This window comes from Leucoraja erinacea, chromosome 11, assembly GCF_028641065.1.
Source record: "Leucoraja erinacea ecotype New England chromosome 11, Leri_hhj_1, whole genome shotgun sequence".
Lineage (NCBI taxonomy): Eukaryota > Metazoa > Chordata > Chondrichthyes > Rajiformes > Rajidae > Leucoraja > Leucoraja erinaceus.
In genome coordinates this window covers 54,911,749-54,935,107 of record NC_073387.1, presented here as the reverse complement: position 1 = coordinate 54,935,107, position 23,359 = coordinate 54,911,749, and the positions used below count along the sequence as shown (strand labels likewise).

Here is a 23,359-nt window from a genome sequence, read left to right as displayed (position 1 = left end):
AAACATTTAAAATCAAATGGTTCTGTACGACTATCCACACACTTCCAAAGAATTATCATAATATTATAATATATTATAATATATTATTAATATTATAATATATTATAATATATTATAATATAATAAGAAAGATCACATTATTTTTGTGAGTCACAGACCAAGGTGTTACACGTACATTTTTTTGACCACACAAACTGAATTGTATTTAATCGAAGGTACACAAAAATGCTGGATAAACTCAGCGGGTGCAGCAGCATCTATGGAGCGAAGGAAATAGGCAACGTTTCGGCCCGAAACGTTGCCTATTTCCTTCGCTCCATAGATGCTGCTGCTGCACCCGCTGAGTTTCTCCAGCATTTTTGTACACCTTCGATTTTCCATCTTCTGCAGTTCCTTCTTAAACAAAATGAATTTAATTGCTAATGTGTATATCAATCAAGGGTGAGAGAAGCAGTCAAAATATTCCTGAGGGTACAAAACCTTGGTGGTCCAGATTCCAACATTAGATTATCTCCGTGCCTCCTCCCTCTCCCCCTGACTCTCAGTCCGAAGGAGGGTCTCGACCCGAAACGTCCCCAGAGATGCTGCCTGTCCCGCTGAGCTACTCCAGCATTTTGTGCCTCTCAAATTCTACTTGTCTAGTACGTAACTTGCGTCAGGAGTAAGATATGTCCACCCTCCCAGTAAGATATCCCCCTCCCATTCCGAATCCCACCTTTCGGTCTTCCCTGGCCAGAGTGAGTCCCACCGCAAATTGGAGGAGCAGCACCTCATATTTCGCTTGGGCAGTTTACACCCCAGCGGTATGAACATTGATTTCTCCAATTTCAGGTAGTCCCTGCTTTCTCCCTCCTTCCCCTCCCCTTCCCAGCTCTCCCGCAGCCCACTGTCTCCGCCTCTTCCTTTCTTCTTCCCGCCCCCCCCCACCACCTTCACATAATCGTCTGCTCCACCAAATTAAAATTACAAATCGGACTTAATTCCCTCAGAAAGATTCAATGAACGCATGTAGGCAGGGTGCACGATAGGCCTCGCCACTGAAGACTCAGAGATCCATGCTATGTTAGTGTGGGAACTAACAGATTTGACAGGGGGGGGGAACCTCCATTACTGTTCTACTTTCTTGCTTTCATTTGGAACGGAGACGAGGAAACACTTTTCCTCACAGAGAGCGGTGAGTCTGTGGAATTCTCTGCCTCACAGGGCGGTGGAGGCAGGTTCTCTGGATGCTTTCAAGAGAGAGCTAGGTAGGGCTCTTAAAGATAGCGCAGTCAGGGGATATGGGGAGAAGGCAGGAACGGGGTACTGATTGGGGATGATCAGCCATGGTCACATTGAATGGCGGTGCTGGCTCGAAGGGCCGAAGGGCCTACTCCTGCACCAATTGCCGATTTTTAAAGGACATTTACAAGGGGTGGTGGTAGACCATAATAGGAACCTCTCCATGCTTTTTCTCCTCAAGACACCCACATGCAGAACTCTCTCTGAGGTCCTACTGAGGCTAATGAGTGATCTAGGAGCAATTCCCACATCATCCAGAGAAGAAAGTTATAAATACCCTCATGAATGCCGCTAGTTTAATAAAAGTTGTCTTGGAACATAGCAGCTCCCTCGATGTTGCGAGAATTTCCATCCTAAAATATCCTATCATTTAAACTCCCCCTTGACCTTGAAGACCATTGAAATACATAATGTTATTGCTCAGCGTGATTGCAGATGTAACCATAGAACAGCACCCGTGATTAAAAATAGCTTCAGAAGGAACCGCAGATGCTGGTTTACCCTGAAGATAAGACACAAAATGCTGGAGTAACTCTTTCTTTTAAAATCTTTTTTTTTTTTTTTTTTTTACAGGCAGCATTTCTGGAGAGAAGGAATGGGTGATGTATCGGGTGGAGACCCTTCCTCAGCTAAAGAAAGGTCTCGACCCGAAACGTTACCCCATTCCTCCTCTCCAGAGATGCTGCCCGACCCGCTGAGTTGCCCCAGCATTTTTGTGTCTATTCAAAATAGCTTAATGTACCAGATGACATTTTGATCTCCAGTGAGCATCCAATGAGGGCATTATGACCTAACATTGGGAGCGTAGCATATCTGACCAGCCATGACCACATTGAATGGCGTTGCTGGCTCGAAGGGCCGAATGGCCTACTCCTGCACCTATTGTCTATTGTCTATTGATGCACTAACGTTTGAGAGCGCTCTTCAGAAGAATACTTCAGTCACTGGTCGGCGTTTTACAACCACCTCTTCTCTCTCCTCCTCCGGCTCTTCGTGGAGCGAAGCAAAGTTTGTCCGCGTTTTGGCCCTCTTCTTGTGAATGTGCACGGTGGGAGCGGTGAAGAACTTGCTGAGGTTGGCCGGCTTCTTCAGCGACTTGGAGAGGTCCGGGAACAGCGCATCTTCGACCAGGGCGCCCAGGAGGCTGTTGCCTCCGCTCAGGATGGAAGAGGCCACCTTCGACCCTCGTTTCTGATGGACGGACTCGCTCGCTGAGGCCTCGGGGTCCCCCAGCATTTGCCTGACCACCAAGGAGCTCTCCTTGGCCAGGTAGTGATGGGGCCTCTTGCCGCTGTAGTCTCGGAGAGTTGTCTTTGCGCCATACTTCCCCACCAGTTCGATGATGACATTGTCCCGGCTGTGAATGGCCGCAATGTGCAAGGGGGTGTAACCTCCATGGGATTTACAGTTGATGTCCACCTTGACCCCGTTCCGCTCCGTGCTGTCGATAATCCAACACATCATGTCGCTGTTGCCGAATTTCGCTGCCCAGTGCACGGCGGTGAAGCCCGACATGAAGTCCTTCTTCTCAGCCAAGTAGTGGTCCTTCAGGAGCAAACCAGTCACATGCGTCCAGTGGCCAAGGGCGGTCTTTACGATCCACTCGTGCTCCATTGGATCCAATGGGACTTGGTCGGAGAACCGGGCATCTTCAGGGAGTTTCAACACCCTGGAAGCTCTCTTGAGATAAGGTGAACTGCTGCCGCTCTCCGCTGGTTGGCTTCTCTTCGTTTTAGCACCAGCTTGGTTCCCCGAAGCTACCACGCTGGTATTTTTGCTCTGGGTGTCCGGCGATTCTTTCTTCTGCTCACTGTAAGGGCCGGAGACTTTGTGGGAGTCTGGTGGGAGGCGGAGAGGGTACATGTACGGTTTGGTCTTCTGTACGGATGTGGTCTTCGGACCTCGCAGACCAGGGTCAACATTGGCTTTGGATTCGGTCTTCGGGTCGGGAAGCGAAGGGTTGGCTTTCTCTGGGGGAGGTGGCGGGGTGCCCAACTGCTCGGGTTGGGGGGGAACCAGGTCGGTCTTCAGATCTTCGGCGACCTTCTCGGAGGCGGAGGCGGAGGCAGGATCTCGGTCTCCCGAGGTGGGCAGGTTCTCGGAGGAGGTCGCGGGATGCTGCCCCGGCAAGCCGACCTCGCCATCTGCAGAAGGTGGGTCGGGCAGGGGACGGGCCGAATTCCCACCCCACAGGCCGGCGTTGAGGGAGGTCCCCTGGCCCGGGGACAGCGCGGACGGCGCCGAGTTGCGCCGAACCTCCGGCTCCAGCAAACCCTCCACCAAGTCCCCTAGACTCTCCCCCTTGCCCAGCGCCTTGGGCATCTCCTCGCCGGGCAGGAGGTGGTGCATCCTCTTCTTGAGGACCACATACTTCACCCCGTCTTCCTCCCGCACCACGGCCACCTTGTTGATGAAGCTTTTGAAGAGCTCCCGGGCTTCCTTCTTCAACTGCGGGTCGCTCTGACACAACTGGTTCCTGAAGTGGAACAACAGTTTGGAGTTCTCCACCTTGCCCGCTGAGCCCACCAAGAACTTGGTCACCACCTCCTGGCACAGTGTTGGCTCCATCGCCTCCCCTCTCTATCTATCTCTCTCTCTCTCTCTCACCTGGGCTCCGGCGAAGGTCTCCTGCCCCCCAAGGGTATTCACTCCATTCCTGGCCGGGCTCCCGTTCCCAAAGCAGTCGCTGCACACCCAAGACTCGCTCCTCCTCCCTCCCTCTCTCTACCTGCTATTTCCGGAGTACGACCTCGTTCAGCAGTGGGAGTACGTGGTAAAGCGAGAGTGGATTCATACGCCGGGATGTGTAGTTCCAGCAACCACACACACACTGTTTCATTTTATTGCAGGCACAAGATTATTGCACCCACAGATGGCTACTTTTTTTTTCTTTGGGACAAATTTTTTTTGTTTTTTGTTTACTTACCATTAACAGTTTTGGAATTAAAAGACAAAGTGTCATAGAGTCTGTAGAATGATTAGAAACATAGAAACATAGAAATTAGGTGCAGGAGTAGGCCATTCGGCCCTTCGAGCCTGCACCACCATTCAATATGATCATGGCTGATCATCCAACTCAGTATCCCGTACCTGCCTTCTCTCCATACCCTCTGATCCCCTTAGCCACAAGGGCCACATCTAACTCCCTCTTAAATATAGCCAATGAACTGGCCTCAACTACCCTCTGTGGCAGAGAGTTCCAGAGATTCACCACTCTCTGCGTGAAAAAAGTTCTTCTCATCTCGGTTTTAAAGGATTTTCCCCTTTATCCTTAAGCTGTGACCCCTTGTCCTGGACTTCCCCAACATCGGGAACAATCTTCCTGCATCTAGCCTGTCCAACCCCTTAAGATTTTTGTAAGTTTCTATAAGATCCCCTCTCAATCTTCTAAATTCTAGAGAGTATAAACCAAGTCTATCCAGTCTTTCTTCATAAGACAGTCCTGACATCCCAGGAATCAGTCTGGTGAACCGTCTCTGCACTCCCTCCGATTCAGCGTGGAAACAGGCCCTTCGGCCCAACTTGCACCACACCGGCCAACAATGTCCCAGCTGCACTAGTCCCACCTGCCTGCGTTTGGTCCATATCCTTCCAAACCTGTCCTATCCATGTACCTGTCTAACATTGGGATAGCCCCAGCCTCAACTAACCTCCTCTGGCAGCTTGTTCCATACACCCACCACCCTTTGTGTGAAAAAGTTAGCCCTCAGATTCCTATTCAATCTTTTCCCCTTCACCTTGAACCCATGTCCTCTGGTCCTCGATTCCCCTACTCTGGGCAAGAGACTCTGTGCATCGACCCAATCTATTCCTCTCATGATCTTGTACACCTCTATAAAATCACCCCTCATTATTTCAAGAGAGAGCTAGATAGGGCTCTTAAAAATAGCAGAGTCAGGGGATATGGGGAGAAGGCAGGAACGGGGATGCTCAGCCATGGCGGTGCTGGCTCGAAGGGCCAAATGGCCTGCTCCTGCACCTATTGTCTATTGTCTATTCTCCTGCACTCCAAGGAATAGAGACCCAGCCTACTCATCCTCTCCCTATAGCTCACACCCTCTAGTCCTGGCAACATCCTCGTAAATCTTCTCTGAACCCTTTCAAGCTTGACAATATCTTTCCTTAATCATGGTGCCCAGAACTGAACACAATATTCTAAATGCCGTCTCACCAACGTCATATACATCTGCAACATGACCTCCCAACTTCTATACTCAATGTGCTGGAGTAACTCAGCGGGTCCTGCAGTGTCTCTGGAGAGAAGGAATGGGTGGCGTTTCGGGTCGAGGCTCATCTTCAGACCATGTTTGAAGAATCAGTCTGAAGAAGGGTTTCGGCCCGAAACGTTGCATATTCCCTTCGCTCCATAGATGCTACCTCACCTGCTGAGTTTCTCCAGCATTTTTGTCTACCTTTGATTTTCCAGCATCTGCAATCCTTCTTAAACATTCAGACCATGTTCTGCCGTTCATTGTAAACAGTCTTGGAATTAAAACACAAAGTGCTGGAATAACTCAGCAGGTCAGGCAACATCTCTGGAACCTGCAGAAAGGTCACCTATCCATGCTCTCCAGAGATGCTGCCTGGTTCGCTGAGTTACTCCAGTACTTTGTCTTTTTTTTTTGTAAACCATCAACAGCAGTTCCTTGTTTCTAGGGTCTGTCGAGTTGTGTGTTCTTTTTTTAAGTGTATCGCTGCTGGTAAATTCATTTCACTGCACCTTCAGGTGTATGCGACGAATAAAATTGACTTTGGCTATTGGTATCACAGGCTATGGGGAGAGGCAGGAGAATGGGGTTGAGAGGGAGAGGAGAGAGGAGCTAATTTTTGCCCATGCAGGTCCCTTTCAGAATGGCAGGCAGTGACTAGTGGGGTACCGCAAGGCTCGGTGCTGGGACCGCAGTTATTTACAATAAACATCAATGATTTGGATGAGGGGATCCAAAGTGACATGAACAAATTTGCAGATGACACAAAGCTGGGTGGCAGTGTGAACTGTGAGGAGGATGCTATGAGAATGCAGAGTGACTTGGCCAGGTTGGGGGAGTGGGCAGATGCGTGGCAGGTAAAGTTTAATGCGGATAAACGTGAGGTTATCCACTTTGGTAGAAAAAACAGGAAGGCAGATTACTATCTAAATGGCATTAAGTTGGGAAAAGTACAATGGGATCTGGGGGTCCTTGTACATCAGTTAGGAACGGGGTATTGATTGGGGATGATCAGCCATGATCACATTAAATGGCAGTGCTGGCTCGAAGGGCCGAATAGCCTACTCCTGCACCTATTGTCTATAGCCGCTTGAAATGGACATGGGCAGTGTCTTCCCAGCTGTTATCAGGCAACTGAACCATCCTATGAACAACTAGAGAATGGTCCTGACCTACCACCTCGTTGGTGACCCTCGGACTATCTTTAATCGGACTCAACTGGGCTTTACCTTGCACTAAACGTTATTCCCTTTATGTTTAAGAAGGAACTGCAGATGCTGGAAAATCGAAGGTACACAAAAATGCTGGAAAAACTCAGCGGGTGATGCTCCATAGATGCTGCTGCACCCGCTGAGTTTCTCCAGCATTTTTGTGTACCTTCATTATTCCCTTTATCATGTATCTGTACACTGTGGACGGCTCGATTGTAATCATGTGTTGTCTTTCTGCTGACTGGTTAGCACGCAACAAAAGCTTTTCACTGTACCTCAGTACACGTGACAATAAGCTTAACTAAATGCACTAGTCACCCAATGTAAATGATATTGATTGATTGATTGGTTGGTTTCATTTATTTTAGTTTAGAGATACAGCGCGGAAACAGGCCCTTCGGCCCACCGAGTCCGTGCTGACCAGTGATCCCCGCACATTGACACTACCTTACACACACTAGGGACAATTTACACTGTACCGAGCCAATTAACCTCCAAACTCTGTACGTCTTCGGAGCGTGGGAGGAAACCGAAGATCTCAGGGAAAACCCACGCAGGTCACGGGGAGAACGTACAAACTCCGTACAAACAGCACCCGTAGTCGGGATCGAACACGGGTCTCCGGCGCTGCAAGCGCTGTAAGGCAGCAACTCTACCGCTGCGCCACCGTGCTGCCCTCAATTGATTGATTGATGATTGACTGATTGGATCGATTGATACATCATTAGCATGTGACAAGTCTCTGTTTTTGCACACCATACACAAAGTATGCAAAGAGTCACCACCTAAAGGGCGCTGCCAACGTTCCAAAGCGTTCAATGTGCTCCCCAGCGGTCCCCCTTTGTACTCCGCGTACCCCCCCCATGTTGGGTCCCTCCTTTGTTCTCGAACCACCATTGTTCTTTCATCATGTTAGCAAATAGTTTGTACAAGAATACCAGAAACATTATTGCCTCCAAGTGTCAATTTCTACAAGTGTTGCACATCACCCCACGCAAACTGATATCATTGAAATATTACAATTGTCATGCAGGTTATTATGTTTTTACAGTTTGCTTGTTGTGTCACTTTGCTGTTGGTTTAACTTGCTGGAATGACATTTAAAATAAAGTTCGTTTTTTTCTCATGCAGCTATTACAAGGTCAGTATTGATAAATAACTGGTTATTCTTTAACAACCCGTTCTGCTTCAGCTGAACTGCGAGATCTAGAGGCCACAGGGCACTGTAGCTGTGTGAGAAACTAAACCACCACTAATAACGGAACGGAACTTGGGAATGTTTATTTTTGAGCAAATATACGACCTCTTTCAAAAACAAAAGACAAAAGTGCTGGAGGAACTCAGCGGGTCAGGCAGCATCTGTGGAGGGAATGGACAGGTGACGTTTCGGGTCAGGATCTTTCTTCACTGGCCAGGAGAGGAAGGAGGTTTTATTTTGGCTCAATTCAAACTATTCCAGTCATTGACCAAGCAGGGAAACAGGCCCTTCGGCCCACTGAGTCCGTGCTGACCATCGATCGCCAGTTCACGCTAATCCTATGTTATCTCACTTTGGTGCATCCACTGCCGATCCGCTACGGGAAATTTGCAGAGGCCCAACAAGCCCGCACGTCTTTAGAGTGTGGACGGAAACTGGAGCACCCAGGGAAAAGCCCACACGGTCACAGGGAGAACGTGTAAACTCCACACAGACAGCATCCGTGGTCAGGATCGAACCTAGTGACCAAGAATGAAAATGAGATGAAAGGGTGTCAGATAAGGGGAGAGGAGGGGTTAAGTGTAAAGCCAGAGGGAGGGGGGATATAGGTGGGGAGGGGTAAGGGGGATGGGGGGGGGGGGGGGGGGGGGGGGGGAGGGGGTGGGACAGTGGGAAATGGAAGTGCATCGGTTTTTGGGGTCCGTTGGAAAGAGAGAAGGGGATGGGTGAAAAGTGAAAGTTGATACAGAGAACAACAGATGCTGGAAGACTGCAGAGAACACAGAGTGCTGGAGTAACTCAGCGGGTCAGGCAGCATCTGTGGAGAACATGGATAGGTGATGTTTCACAGAGTGCTGGAGTAACTCAGCGGGTCAGGCAGCATCTGTGGAGAATATGGATAGGTGACGTTTCACAGAGTGCTGGAGTAACTCAGCTGGTCAGGCAGCATCTCTGGAGCTAAGGAAATAGGTAACGTTTCGGGTCGAAACCCTTCCGGGTTTCGGCCCGAAACGTTGCCTATTTCCAGAAGGGTTTCGGCCCGAAACGTTGCCTATTTCCTTAGCTCCATAGATGCTGCTGCACCATAACTCAGCGGGTCAGGCAGCATCTGCGGAGAACATGGATAGGTGACGTTTCACAGAGTGCTGGAGTAACTCAGCGGGTCAGGCAGCATCTGCGGAGAACATGGATAGGTGACGTTTCACAGAGTGCTGGAGTAACTCAGCGGGTCAGGAAGCATCTGTGGAGAACATGGATAGGTGACGTTTCACAGAGTGCTGGAGTAACTCAGCGGGTCAGGCAGCATCTATGGAGAACATGGGTAGACAGACTGAAGAAAGGTCCCGACGCAAAGCATCCCCTTTAGGTTTGTTTAGTTTAGAGATACAGCAGAGGAAAATAGGCCCTTCAGCCCATCAGCGATCATCCCGTACACTAGTTCGATCCTACATACAGGGAACAATTTATCGAAGCCAATTAACCGGCAAACCTGCACGTCTTTGGAATGTGTGTGGAAACCGGAGCACCTGGAGAAAGCCCACGGTGTCATGGGAAGAGCATACAATCTCCGAACAGGCAGTATCCATAGACAAGATCGAACCCGGGCCTGCGGCGCTGTAAGGCAGCAACTCTCAGGTTCAAGTTCAGGTTCAAGCGAGTTTATTGTCATGTGTCCCTGTATAGGACAATGAAATTCTTGCTTTGCTTCAGCACACAGAACATAGTAGGCATTTACTACAAAACAGATCAGTGTGTCCATATACCATGATATAAATATATACACACATGAATAAATAAACTGATGAAGTGCAAATAACGGATAATGGGTTATTAATAACCAGAGTTTTGTCCGAGCCAGGTTTAATAGCCTGATGGCTGTGGGGAAGTAGCTATTCCTGAACCTGGTTGTTGCAGTCTTCAGGCTCCTGTACCTTCTACCTGAAGGTAGCAGGGAGATGAGTGTGTGGCCAGGATGGTGTGGGTCTTTGATGATACCGCCAGCCTTTTTGAGGCAGCGACTGCGATAAATCCCCTCGATGGAAGGAAGGTCAGAGCCGATGATGGACTGGGCCGTGTTTACTACTTTTTGTAGTCTTTTCCTCTCCAGGCCACTCAAGTTGCCGAACCAAGCCACGATGCAACCGGTCAGCATGCTCTCTACTGTGCATCTGCAGAAGTTAGAGAGAGCCCTCCTTGACAAACCGACTCTCCGTAATCTTCTCAGGAAGTAGAGGCGCTGATGTGCTTTCTTGATAATTGCGTTAGTGTTCTCGGACCAGGAGAGATCTTCAGAGATGTGGACGCCCAGGAATTTGAAGCTCCTGACCCTTTCAACCATCCACCCGCTGTGCCACTGTGCCACTGTGCCGCACACCTATCTGTGATCTCCAGAGATGCTGCCTGAGCCACTGAGTTACTCCAGCACTCTGTGGACTATGTAAAAATAGTTGTGAACTACATTAAAAAAAGTTTGTCCCAGGATTTAGACACAGCAATACTGAAGGAACACAGATCTACCTGCATTCACTATTTGGGATGGTGTGTAACTTTAGGGGATCCTGCAGGTGGCGCTATTCACCGGCACCAGCTGGTTGGTTTAGACATACAACATACGAACAGGCCCTTCGGCCCACCGAGTCCATGCCGGCCCATCGGTCACCCATTCACACTCATTCTATCTTATCCCATTTTGTCATCCACTCCCTGCACACTCGGGGCAATTTACAGAGGGGCAATAAGCCTACAAACCAGCACGTCCGTAGGATGTGGGAGGGAACCGGAGCACCCGGAGGAAACCCACGTGGTCACAGGGAGTACGTGCAAACTCCACACAAACAGCACCCGAGGTCAGGATCGAACCCGGGTCCCTGCCATTATGAGGCAGCGGCTCGACCAGCTGCGCCACTGTGCTGCAGTACTTGTGATGTGTTCTTGGAGTTGAGGTTGTAGGTTTGGTGGGTGAAGTCAAAGGAGAATAACTACAGTGATCTTATAATTCCAGTCTTGCTGCCCCAGTGGTGGTGGAAGTGTATGTCAATAGACAATAGACAACAGGTGCAGGAGTAGGCCATTCGGCCCTTCGAGCCAGCACCTCCATTCAATGTGATCATGGCTGATCATCCCCAATCAGTACCCCGTTCCTGCCTTCTCCCCATATCCCCTGACTCTGCAATCTTTAAGAGCCCTACCTAGCTCTCTCTTGAAAGCATCCAGAGAACCTGCCTCCACCGCCCTCTGAGGCAGAGAATTCCACAGACACACCACTCTCTGTGAGAAAAAGTGTTTCCTCGTCTCCGTTCTAAATGGCTTACTCCTTATTCTTAAACTGTGGCCCCTGGTTCTGGACTCCCCCAACATCGGGAACATGTTTCCTGCCTCTAGCGTGTCCAAATCCTTAACAATCTTATGGGTTTCAAAGAGAGCCCCTCTCATCCTTCTAAACTCCAGAGTGTACAAGCCCGGCTGCTTCATTCTATCAACATATGACAGTCCCGCCATCCCGGGAATTAACCTTGTAAAACTACGCTGAACTCCCTCAATAGCAAAAATGTCCTTCCTCAAATTAGGGGACAAAAACTGCACACAGTACTCCAGGCACTTTTCACATCATAACTCACTCGAGGAACCTCTCTCTCCCACTCCTCTGAGAACAAGCAGAGAGGCCCACATTTCATCAGCCTGGTGCCAGGCAAGCAGTAGGCAATAGGTGCAGGAGGAGGCCATTCGGCCCTTCGAGCCAGCACCGCCATTCAATGTGATCATGGCTGATCATCCACAATCAGTACCCCGTTCCTGCCTTCTCCCCATATCCCCTGACTCCACTATCTTTAAGAGCTCTCTCTTGAAAGCATCCAGAGAACCGGCCTCCACCGCTGTCTGAAGCGGAGAATTCCACAGATTGACAACTCTCTGGGTGATAAAGTGTTTCCTCGTCTCCACTCTAAATGGCCAACCCCTTATTCTTAAACTGTGGCCCCTGGTTCTTGACTCCCCCAACATCGAGCTGTATTATGTAGAAATCTTGTTTGACATTTATCAACGTGACTGTTCTTCATAAACCTGGGTAGAAACATCTTAAAAAGACCGCTGATTGCAAAATACTCATTACCACGCACACTACTGATGTGTAGGAAGGAACTGCAAATTGCTGGTTTATACCAAGAGAAAGACACAAAGTGCTGGAGTAATTCAGCGGGTCAGGCCGCATCTCTGAAGAAAAAGGACGGGTGAGGTTTTGGGTCGGGACCCTTCTCCAGACCGTAACAAAAGAGAAAGAGTCTGAAGAAGGCTCTCACCTATACCTTCTATCTAGAGATGCTGCCTGACCCGCTGAGTTACTCCAGCACTTTTTGTCTTTCGTCGGTATTAACCAGCATCTGCAGTTCCTTCCTACACATTCCGCAGTCTGCTCCACTGCGAAATTTCCACAAGGTAGGCCGACTTTGTTGAAAGTGTGTAAGAAAGAACTGCAGATGCCGGTAAAATCAAAGGTAGACACAAAATGCTGGTGAAACTCAGCGGGTGAGGCAGCAGCTATGGAGAGATGGAATGGGCAACGTTTCAGGTCGAGACCCTTCTTCAGATTCTTGATTAGTACCTATGTCGGGGGTCTGGATAGACTTGGTTTATACTCTATAGAATTTAGGAGATTGAGAGGGGATCTTATAGAAACTTACAAAATTCTTAAGGGGTTGGACAGACTAGATGCAGGAAGATTGTACCCGATGTTGGGGAAGTCCAGGACAAGGGGTCACAGCTTAAGGATAAGGGGGAAATCCTTTAAAACCGAGATGAGAAGAACTTTTTTCACACAGAGAGTGGTGAATCTCTGGAACTCTCTGCCACAGAGGGTAGTTGAGGCCAGTTCATTGGCTATATTTAAGAGTGAGTTAGATGTGGCCCTTGTGGCTAAGGGGATCAGGGGGTATGGAGAGAAGGCAGGTACGGGATACTGAGTTGGATGATCAGCCATGATCATATTGAATGGCGGTGCAGGCTCGAAGGGCCGAATGGCCTACTCCTGCACCTATTTTCTATGTTTCTATGTTTCTATGTTTCTATGTTATGGGGAGAAAGCAGGAGAATGGGAGAGATAGATCAGCCATGATTGAATGGCGGAATGGACTTGATGGGCCGAATGGCCTGATTCTTCTCCTATCCCTCATGAAGGTATTGCAAGTGGAATTGTGTGTATAATCGGGTCTTGACCCGATACATTGCCAATTCCTTCTCTCCAGAGATGCTGCCTCACCCGCTGAGTTAATCCAGCATTTTGTGTCTACCTACTTTGTAAAAGTTCTCCTCCTCTCTCTGACGCGAGTTCTGCTATTGTTCTATTATTATGCCCGTCAAAAGATAGCTTTAGGTTCAGTATTGTCATCTGTACCGAGGTACAGTGAAAAGCTTTGTTTAACATGCCATCCAAACTGATCAGATAGACCCTACATAAGCACAATCACATCAAATTCAAATGCAATACATAGAAACATAGAAAATAGGTGCAGGAGGAGGCCATTCATCCCTTTGAGCCAGCACCGCCATTCATTGTGATCATGGCTGATCGTCCCCTACCAATAACCCGTGCCTCCCTTCTCCCCATATCCCTTGATTGCTCTAGCCCCTAGAGCTCTATCTAACTATCTCTTAAATCCATCCAGTGACTTGGCCTCCACTGTCCCTCTGTGGCAGGGAATTTCCACAAATTCACAACTCTCTGGGTGAAAAAGTTTTTTCTCACCTCAGTCTTAAATGACCTCCCCTTTATTCGAAGACTGTGTGGCCCCTGGTTCTGGACTCGCCCAACATTGGGAACATTTTACCTGCATCTAGCTTGCCCAGTCCTTTTATAATTTTATATGTTTCTGTAAGATGCCCCCTCATCCTTCTAAACTCCAGTGAATACAAGCCTAGTCTTTTCAATCTTTGCAATAGGTAGAGCAAATGCTGAGATACCCATCCTTGTGAAGTGATGGATAGGAAAGATTAGATGGGTTATGGGCCAAACGTGGACAGGTGGAACAAGCAGAGATGGGGATCTTGGCCAGAAATTGAAAGTTGTTCCTGAGTCTGGCGGTGTGCGATTTCAGGTTTCTGTACCTTCTGCCGGATGGGAAGAAAGCAGGACCTGGGTGGGATGAGTGTTTGATGATGTTGGCTGCTTTCCCAAGGAGTCAATGTTGGGAAGTCTGGTCTGGTGGACTGGTGAATGGACTGGGCTACATCTACAACTCTCTGCTATTTCTGTAGACACTAAATGCAAGATAACTCAGGCAGCATCTCTGGAGAGAAGGACTGGGTGACATTTCAGGTCAAGACCCTTCTTCAGACTGACGTCTGAATCATATTGAATCAGCCATGATCATATTGAATGGCGGTGCAGGCTCGAAGGGTTAAATGGCCTACTCCTGCACCTATTTTCTATGTTACTATGTTTCTATGTTTCTATATCCCTGTGTCCTATCCATATTTCTGTCTAGGAAGGAACAGCAGATGCTGATTTAAACTGTCTGAAGAAGGGTCTCGACTCGAAACGTCACACATTCCTTCTCTCCAGAGATGCAGCCTGTCCCGTTGAGTTACTCCTGTATTTAGTGTCTTATCTTCGGTTTAAACCAACATCTAGAATTCCTTCCTACACATTTCTTTGCTGTTTATTGCAGACACAAGGCACAGCTGTTCCCAAGCATCTTGTGGAAGTATATTCTCCATCTTACAAATAAGCTTTGACCTGCACCACCTGTGAAGATGACAGCAGGTGCCACTTTAAGCTGCATTAAGCTGCTTTCCAATGGGTTAATACCGACAGCAGGTCATGCTCACTTGGAACTGACTGCTCTCGTACACACACTGTGTCAAAGTTGTCCCCGTATGGGCTTTATGTCCAGTAGTATCAGTTTAGTTTATTGCCATGTGTACCGAGGTACAGGTACTTGGTTTATACTCTCTAGAATTTAGGACATTGAGAGGGGATCTTATAGAAACTTACAAAATTCTTAAGGGGTTGGACAGGCTAGATGCAGGAAGATTGCTCCCAATGTTGGGGAAGTCCAGGACAAGGGGTCACAGCTTAAGGATAATGGGGAAATCCTTTAAAACCGAGATGAGAAGAACCTTTTTCACACAGAGAGTGGTGAATCTCTGGAACTCTCTGCCGCAGAGGGTAGTCGAGGCCAGTTCATTGGCTATATTTAAGAGGGAGTTAGATGTGGCCCTTGTGGCTAAGGGGATCAGAGGGTATGGAGAGAAGGCAGGTACGGGATACTGAGTTGGATGATCAGCCATGATCATATTGAATGGCGGTGCAGGCTCGAAGGGCCGAATGGCCTACTCCTGCACCTAATTTCTATGTTTCTATGTTTCTATGTTTACAGTGAAAAGCTTTTGTCAGTAGAAAGACTACACATTATTACATTCCAGCCATTTACAGTGTACAGGTCCATACAGGAATAACGTTTAGTGCAAGGTAAAGCCAGAAAGTAAGAAATGTTGCTGTACTACAGGTGCTGTCTGTGAGGAGTTTGTACATTCTCCCAGTGACCGCATGGATTTTCTCCAGGTGCTCCGGTTTCCTCCCACGATCGCAAAGACATGCAGGTTTGTAGATTAATTGGGCTCTGAAAATTGTCCCTAGTGTGTAGGATGGAACTAGTGTTGTTGGTTGGTTGATTGATGGTTGGCAGGGACTCCGTGGGTCGAAGGTCCTGCTTCAGCTGTGCCTCTGAACTCAAACTAAAAGATCATCACTTAGTATTTTACCACCTGTCCATCCTTCAATTTTAATCGAACAGTTCTCACATTATCTTGGTAATTATTTGTGCTTCCTTGCAGCTCTCAATCCCTTTGTAAGTCATGGTGACCTAGATTGTACACAGCATTCCAAGAACTCTCAGATTATGACGTGATATATTTGGCATATCACGTTCTCAACTCCATCTGGACAAGTCCATGGTCCCTGCCTGCTTCAAAAAATCCATCATTGTACCGGTACCAAAAAATGCCTCCCCAGCCTGTCTGAATGACTACCGTCCGGTGGCCCTCACCTCAGTAGTCATGAAATGTTTTGAGAGGCTGGTGAAGAATCACATCTGCGCCTTCCTCCCTCGGAACATGGATCCGTTGCAATTCGCATACCGTCCGAACAGGTCCACGGACGATGCGGTTTCCCAGGTCTTGCACACCGCTCTCTCCAATCTGGACAGCCAGAAGGGGGGCTATGTGAGGATGCTGTTCATAGACTACAGTTCAGCCTTCAACACGATAGTCCCCACCAGACTGGCCGAGAAGCTACTGGAATTGGGGCTCAACGACCTCCCTGTGTGCCTGGGTCCTGGACTTTCTCACCGCCAGGCCCCAGGTAGTCAAGATGGAAGGGAATACATCGGAGTCCCTCACCCTGAGCACAGGATCGCCCCAGGGTTGTGTCCTCAGCCCCCTATTGTACTCCCTGTACACACATAACTGTGTGGCTAGGTTCAGCTCCAATTCAATAATTAAGTTTGCTGATGACACTGTGGTGGTGGGCCTGATCTCAGACAACGATGAGAGGGCCTACCGGGAGGAGGTGGCTGATCTAGCACTCTGGTGCCAGGACAACAGCCTCCTCTTGAACATCAAAAAAACGAAGGAGCTGATCATGGACTTTAGGAAGGCACATCATCCGAGGACGTACACTCCATTGAGGATAAATGGGGATCCTGTGGATAGGGTGAACTGTTTTAAATATCTGGGAGTCCACATCTCCGAGGATATGACATGGGCATCACACGCCTCAGCACTGGTGAGTAAGGCAAGGCAGCGCCTTTACCACCTCAGGCAATTGAGGAAATTCAGAGTGTCTCCGAGGATCCTCCAGTGCTTCTACGCAGCGGCGGTGGAAAGCATCTTGTCCGGGAACATTACCATCTGGTTTTGGAATTGCTCTGCCAAGGACAAGAAGGCTCTGCAGAGAGTAGTGCGTTCGGCCGAACGCACTATGGGAACTTCACTCGCCCCCCTGCAGGAACTATACAACAGGAGGTGCAACTCCAGAGCAAATAAAATCATGGGAGACCCCTTCCACCCCTGCAACGGACTGTTCCAGCCGCTACGGTCAGGCAAACGCCTCCGTTGCCATGCGGTGAGAACGGAGAGGTTGAGAAGGAGTTTCTTCCCACAGGCAATTCGGACCGTAAACGCCTATCTCACCAGGGATTAACTCTACTGAATGTTTTTCCTTCCATTATTTATTATGTAAAAGAATATGTGTGTTATGATTGTGTTTATAATTTGTTTGGTTGTTTTGTTGTTTGTCTTTTGCACAAAAGTCCGCGAGCATTGCCACTTTCATTTCACTGCACATCTCGTATGTGTATGTGACAAATAAACTTGACTTGACTTGACTTGACTTGATCTCTCTGGAAATAAAACATCACACTTGATTTGCCTTATTTATAGTTTGTGTCTTGCACCTACACTTTAGTGATTTGTGCATTTGTATTAGAAACATAGAAAATAGTTGCAGAAGGAGGACATTCGGCCCTTCGAGCCTGCACCGCCATTCATTGTGATCATGGCTGATCGTCAGCTATCAATAATCCGTGCCTGCCTTCTCCACATATCCCTTGACTCCACTAGCCCCTAGAGCGTTCTCCAACTCTCTCTTAAATCCATCCAGTGACTTGGCCTCCACTGCCCTCTGTGGCAGGGAACTCCATAAATTCACAACTCTCTGGGTGAAAAAGTTTTTTCTCACCTCAGTCTTAAATGACCTCCCCTTTATTCTAAGACTGTGGCCCCTGGTTCTGGACTCGCCCCCACATTGGGAACAGTTTTCCTGCATCTAGCTTGTCCAGTTCTTTTACAATTTTATATGTTTCTATAAGATCCCCCCCTCATCCATCTAAACTCCAGTGAATGACCATTTACTTTGCCATTTAATCATGGCTGAACCATCTTTACCTTGTAGTTTAGTTTATAGATACAGCACAGAAACAGGCCCTGTGGCCCACACCGACCAGTGATCCCTGCACACTAACACTATCCTATACACTAGGAACTATTTACATATATTCCAAACCAATTAACCTACACACCTGTACGTGTTTGGAGTGTGGGAGGAAAGCGAAGATCTCGGAGGAAACCCACGCAGGTCACGGGGAGAACGTACAAACTCCACACAGACAACACCCGAGGTCAGGATCGAACCCGGGTCTCTGGCGCTGTAAGGCAGCAACTCTACCGCAGCGCCACCGTGCCTTTACCCCCTAACTGCTCACACCCGCTTACTAATCAAGAACCAGTCGATCTAACTTTAAAAATCCACAATGTCTCAGCCTCCACAGCCGCCTGTGGCAATGAATTCCACAGATTCACCACCCTCTGACTAAAGACCTTCCTCCTCATCTGAAGAAGGGTCTCGACCTGAAACGTCACCCGTTCCTTCTCTCCAGAGATGCTTGCTGACTGTCCCGCAGAGTTACCACGGCTTTTTGTGTCTACCCTCCTCACCTCCATTCTAAAGGTACGTCCTTTCATTCTGATGGCTGTGTCCTCTGGTTCTGGGCTCTCCCACTAGTGGAAACATCCTCTCCACATCCACTCTATCCAGGACTTCATTAGAAAAACTAAACCCACGCGATCACTCTGAGGTTGGATTCCAGAACCTTGGATGGATGGACAATGTCTTGTTATCTGACTGCAGCCCGATAATCGATTCTTAACACTGTTTTTATTTTATATGTTGTATTAAATCCACAATTACAAATGGTAATAATTCAACCATGGAAACATTCATTCTCTCTCTCTCTCTCTCATTCATTCATATCAACGTTGGTGATATATTTCTGTTAGTCAACTTGTAACTTACAAGTCTTAAATCATCTCATTGATTTACCTGAGATGGAAATCCTTTAAAACCGAGATGAGAATAACTTTTTTCACACAGAGAGTGGTGAATCTCTGGAACTCTCTGCCACAGAGGGTAGTTGAGGCCAGTTCATTGGCTATATTTAAGAGGGAGTTAGATGTGGTCCTTGTGGCTAAGGGGATATGGAGAGAAGGTAGGTACGGGATACTGAGTTGGATGATCAGCTATGATCATATTGAATGGCGGTGCAGGCTCGAAGGGCCGAATGGCCTACTCCTGCACCTAATTTCTATGTTTCTATGAAACCACCACGAAAACTACAAATCCCAGAGTCCCCTTGCGGTACTGGAAGAAACCATAGTATTCGGGGTTATCTGCTCAATTCAATGAGAAAGGAAGAGAAAATTGACCAGGACTACAATTACAGACTAGGTGCTATCGATTGTAATGTATGTAATGCAGCAGGTTGCTTTGTATGCAGAGGCACTGCGGTGAGAATGGTCTAATATGATGGTGCTTGCCTCCCTTTACCCCCCCTCGTTCACAGGGGGAGTGGAGGGGGCAAGTGTCCATGTTGGCCGAGCAAGGAAGGCGGCAGCCGGCGGAGACTCGTAGCGTTCAACTCCCCCCCCACCCCCTTGTTCGCTCATTGCACGGAGACGAGACGCCATGGAGACTGCAGAACCGGAGCAGCAGCCGGTGAGCAACGAGGGGGATTTTTGCATTGCATTCATCGGCGGGTTGCATTAGTTTTTTCTGCTGCTGCTGCTGCGTGGGGAAGGGGTTGCGGTGGGGGTTTGTTGCAACGGTGGGGGTTTGTTGCAGCCTCCCCCTCCCCTTGTTTTGAAGCTGTCAATGAGCGGGGGGACGCGCTTTGTTGCCGCCGCCGCCGCCGCAACAATGTAGCAAAAAATGGAACGTTGATACAATTTGTTACAGCGCGGCGTTCATTCATAAAATACAAACATGACATTTCATTTTATCCCTTTAAACAAAGATTGATTCACAACACATTTAAATTCTCTTTTAGTCGGCGCGCCTTTCCCCTTTTTCTGCGAAAGTCCTCAGCCGGCTTTAACTTCACAATTCGTCGCCAACTGGATATTTTTTAACCATTGCCGTCGTAACGTTAACACTAAAAACAACAAACGTTAACCTGTAACACCTGATGTTACATTTACTACTAGCAGCAGGTGCCCGGTTGCCATGTTTCCTGGTTGCTCTCATTCCGAGGCGAAATAATTATCATTCTTCTGCCTGCTTCCTCCTCTTCTCCCCCCCCCCCTCCTCCTCCTCTTCTCTCCCCCCCCCCTCCTCCTCCCCCCCCTCCCTCCTCCTCTCTCTCCCTCTCCCCATCCTCTCTCCCCCTCCCTCCTCCTCTCTCCCCCCTCCTCCTCCTCTCTCCCCCCTCCTCCTCCTCTTCTCCCCCCCCTCCTCCTCTTCCCCCCCCTCCTCCTCTTCCCCCCCCCCCTCCTCCTCTTCTCCCCCCCCTCCTCCTCTCCTCTTCTCCTCCCCCTCCTCCTCTTCTCCCCCCCTCCTCTCCTCTTCTCCCCCCTCCTCCTCCTCTTCTCCTCCCCCTCCCTCCTCTTCTCCTCCCCCTCCCTCCTCTTCTCCCCCCCCCTCCTCTTCTCCCCCCCTCCTCTTCTCCCCCCTCCTCTCTCCTCTTCTCCCCCCTCTTCTCCCCCCCCCCTCTTCTTCTCCCCCCTCTTCTTCTCCCCCTCTTCTCTGCTTCTCTCCTCTCTCTCCCCCCTCTCTCTTCCCCCCCTCTTCTCTCCCCCCCTCCTGCTCTTCTTCCCCCCCTCCTCCCCTTCTCCCCCCCCTCCTCTCTTCTCCCCCCCCCCCCCCTCCTTCTCCCCCCCCTCCTCCTCTCCCCTCTTCTTCTTCCCCCTCTCCCCCCCCCTCCTCTTCTCCCCCCTCTTTCTCTCCCCTCCTCTTCCCCCCCTTCCTCCTCCTCTTCTCCTCCTCTTCCCCCCCTTCCTCCTCCTCTTCCCCCCCCTTCCTCCTCCTCTTCTCCCCCCCTCCTCCTCCTCTTCTCCCCCGCCATCCTCCTCTCCCCCCCCTCCTCCTCCCCCCCCCCCTCCTCCTCTTCCCCCCCCCCTCCTCCTCTCCCCCCCCCCCTCCTCCTCTTCTCCCCCCCCTCCTCCTCTTCTCCATCCCCCCCCCTCCTCCTCTTCTCCCCCCCTCCTCCTTTCTCCCCCCCCTCCTCCTCTTCTCACCCCCCCCCCTCCTCTTCTCACTTTCCCCTCCTCCTCTCTTCTCCCCCCTCCTCCTCTTCTCCCTTCTCCTCGGTCTCCCTCCTCCTCTTCTCCCCCCTCCTCCTCTTCTCCCCCTCCTCCTCTCCCCCCCTCCCTCCTCTTCTCCCTCCTCTTCCCCCTCCCTCCTCCTCTTCCCCCCCCCTCCCTCCTCTTCCCCCCCCCTCCCCTCTTCCCCCCCCCTCCTCCTCTTCCCCCCCCCCTCCTCCTCTCTTCCCCCCCCTCCCCTCTCTTCCCCCCCTCCTCCTCCTCTTCTCCCCCCCCTCTCTCCTCCCCCCCCCCCCCTCTCCCCCCCTCCTCCTCCTCTTCTCCCCCCCCTCCCCTCTTCCCCCCCCTCTCTCTTCCTTCTCCCCCCCCTCCTCCTCCCCCCCCCTCTCTCCCTCCCCTCCTCCTCCTCTCTCCCCTCCTCCTCCTCTTCTCCCCCCCCCTCCTCCACCCAATTCTCCTCTTCTCTCCCCCCCTCCTCCTCCTCTTCCCCCCTCCTCCTCCCTCTTCTCCCCCCCTCCTCCTCCTCTCTCTCCCCCCCCTCCTCCTCCTCCTCTCCCCCCCCCCCTCCTCTCTTCTCCCCCCCCCTCCTCCTCCTCTCTCCCCCCCCCTCCTCCTCTCTCCTCCCCTCCCCTCCTCCTCTCTCCCTCCTCCTCTTCCCCCTCCTCCTCCTCTTCTTCCCCTCCTCCTCCTCTTCTCCCCTCCTCCTCCTCTTCTCCCCTCCTCCTCCTCTTCTCTCCTCCTCCTCCCTCTTCTCCCCCTCCTCCTCCTCCCCCCTCCTCCTCCTCTTCTCCCCTCCTCTCCTCTTCTCCCCCCTCCTCCTCCTCCTCCCCCCCCCCTCCTCCTCCTCCCCCCTCCCCTCTCCTCCTCCCCCCCCTCCCCCCCTCCTCCCTCCTCTCCCGCCTCTCCTCCCCCATTCTCCTCCCCCTCCTCTTCTCCTCCCCCCCCTCCCTCCTCTTCTCCCCCCCTCCTCCTCTTCTCCCCCCTCCTCCTCTTCTCTTCTCCCCCCTCCCCTCTTCCCCCCCCCTCCTCCTCCCCCCCCTTCCTCCTCCTCTCTCCCCCCCTCCCTTCCCTCTTCTCTAACCCCACTCCTCTCCTCCCCCTCTCCTCCTCCCCCCTTCCCCCCCCTCCCCCTCCCCCCTCCTCCTCCCCCCCCCCTTCTCCTCCTCCCCCCTCCTTCCTCTCTCCCCCCCCCCTCCTCTCCTCCTCCTCTTCCCCCCCCCCTCTTCTCCCCTCCCCTCCCCTCCTCCTCCTCTCCTCTCTCCCCCCTCCTCCTCTCCTCCCCCTCTCTCCTCCCCCTCCTCCTCCCTCCCCCCCTCCTCCGCTTCTCCCCCCTCCCTCTTCTCTCCCCCCCCCCCCTTCTCCCCCCTTCCTCCCCCTCCCCTCCCCTCCTCTTCTTCTCCCCTCCTCCTCCTTCCCCCCCTCCTCCTCCTCTCCCCCCCTCCTCCCCTCTTCTCCCCCCTCTCCTCCTCCTCCCCCCCTCCTCCTCTGCTCCCCCCTCCTCCTCTTCTCCCCCCCCTCCTCCTCTGTCTTCTCCCCCCCCTCTCCTCCTCTCTCCCCCCTCCTCCTCCCCCCTCCCCTCCTCCTCCTCTCTCCCCCCCCCCTCCTCCTCCTCTCCCCCCCCCCTCCTCTCTCTCCCCCCTTCCTCCTCCTCTCTCCCCCCTTCCTCCTCTTCTCCCCTCCTCCTCCTCTTCTCCCCTTCCCCCTCCCCTCCCTTCCTCCCCCCCCTCCTCCTCTCCTCCCCCTCCTCCTCCTCTTCTCCCCCTCCCCCTCTCTTCTCTCCCCCCTCCTCCTCTTCTCCCCCCCCTCCCTCCTCTCTTTTCTCCCCCCCTCCTCCTCTTCCCCCCCCCCCTCCTCTTCTTCTTCTTCTCCCCCCCCTCCTCCTCTTCCCCCCTCCTCCTCCTCTTCTTCTCCCCCCTCCTCCTCTTCTCCCCCCCCCCCTCCTCCTCCTCTCCCCCCCCCTCCTCTCCCCCCCCCCCCCCCCCTCCTCCTCTCCCCCCCCCCCTAAAGTTCCTCCCCCCCCCCCTCCTCCTCTCGCCCCCCCCTTCATTGTAAAGTTGAACGCCTCGTCACATCCCCCTTACATTTCTGTCCCAGTTTGATTTTCGGCTGCGAGTCAGTTATGAATGCGCACCCTTGACCTTCTTGTTGCTTTCAGAGCTGCGCCTGCGATGGACGTGGGGGTGAATTAACAAGACGTGCCCTGCATTTATATAGCGCCCTTTACATAATTAAACTGCCAGAGCGCTTCATGACAAATGATTGAACCAAGATGTGTTGCACGAAATGGGTAGAGAGATTGATTTAAATCTTGGTGTTAGAGGTAAGGTTGTCAGGGATGTGAGACTGAGCTTTTAAGTGGGAATCAAAACATTGGGCTT

The 23,359-nt window shown here is 51.0% G+C and overlaps 2 protein-coding genes across 2 annotated transcripts in view; one reads left to right on the top strand and one right to left on the bottom strand.

Moving 5' to 3' along the window:
- Nucleotides 1–315: 315 nt before the first annotated feature.
- Nucleotides 316–4,175, bottom strand: LOC129701842 (ankyrin repeat domain-containing protein SOWAHA-like). Its single transcript, XM_055643318.1, has one exon. The coding sequence runs from the start codon at nt 3,847–3,849 to the stop codon at nt 2,206–2,208; it is 1,644 nt and encodes a 547-aa protein (XP_055499293.1). The 5' UTR covers nt 3,850–4,175; the 3' UTR covers nt 316–2,205.
- Nucleotides 4,176–19,281: 15,106 nt separating this feature from the next.
- The window catches only part of LOC129701844 (septin-8-B-like), a 61,971-nt gene continuing 57,893 nt past the window's right edge, over nt 19,282–23,359 (top strand). Inside the window, exon 1 of the mRNA XM_055643319.1 lies at nt 19,282–19,440. Coding sequence (XP_055499294.1) covers nt 19,411–19,440 — 30 coding nt within the window. The 5' untranslated portion in view covers nt 19,282–19,410. The remainder of the gene's footprint in view (nt 19,441–23,359) is intronic.

What these genes read in the sequence shown, in the direction of transcription:
- LOC129701842 (XM_055643318.1), bottom strand. Translation starts at nt 3,849, where the DNA reads ATGGAGCCAACACTGTGCCAGGAGGTGGTGACCAAGTTCTTGGTGGGC.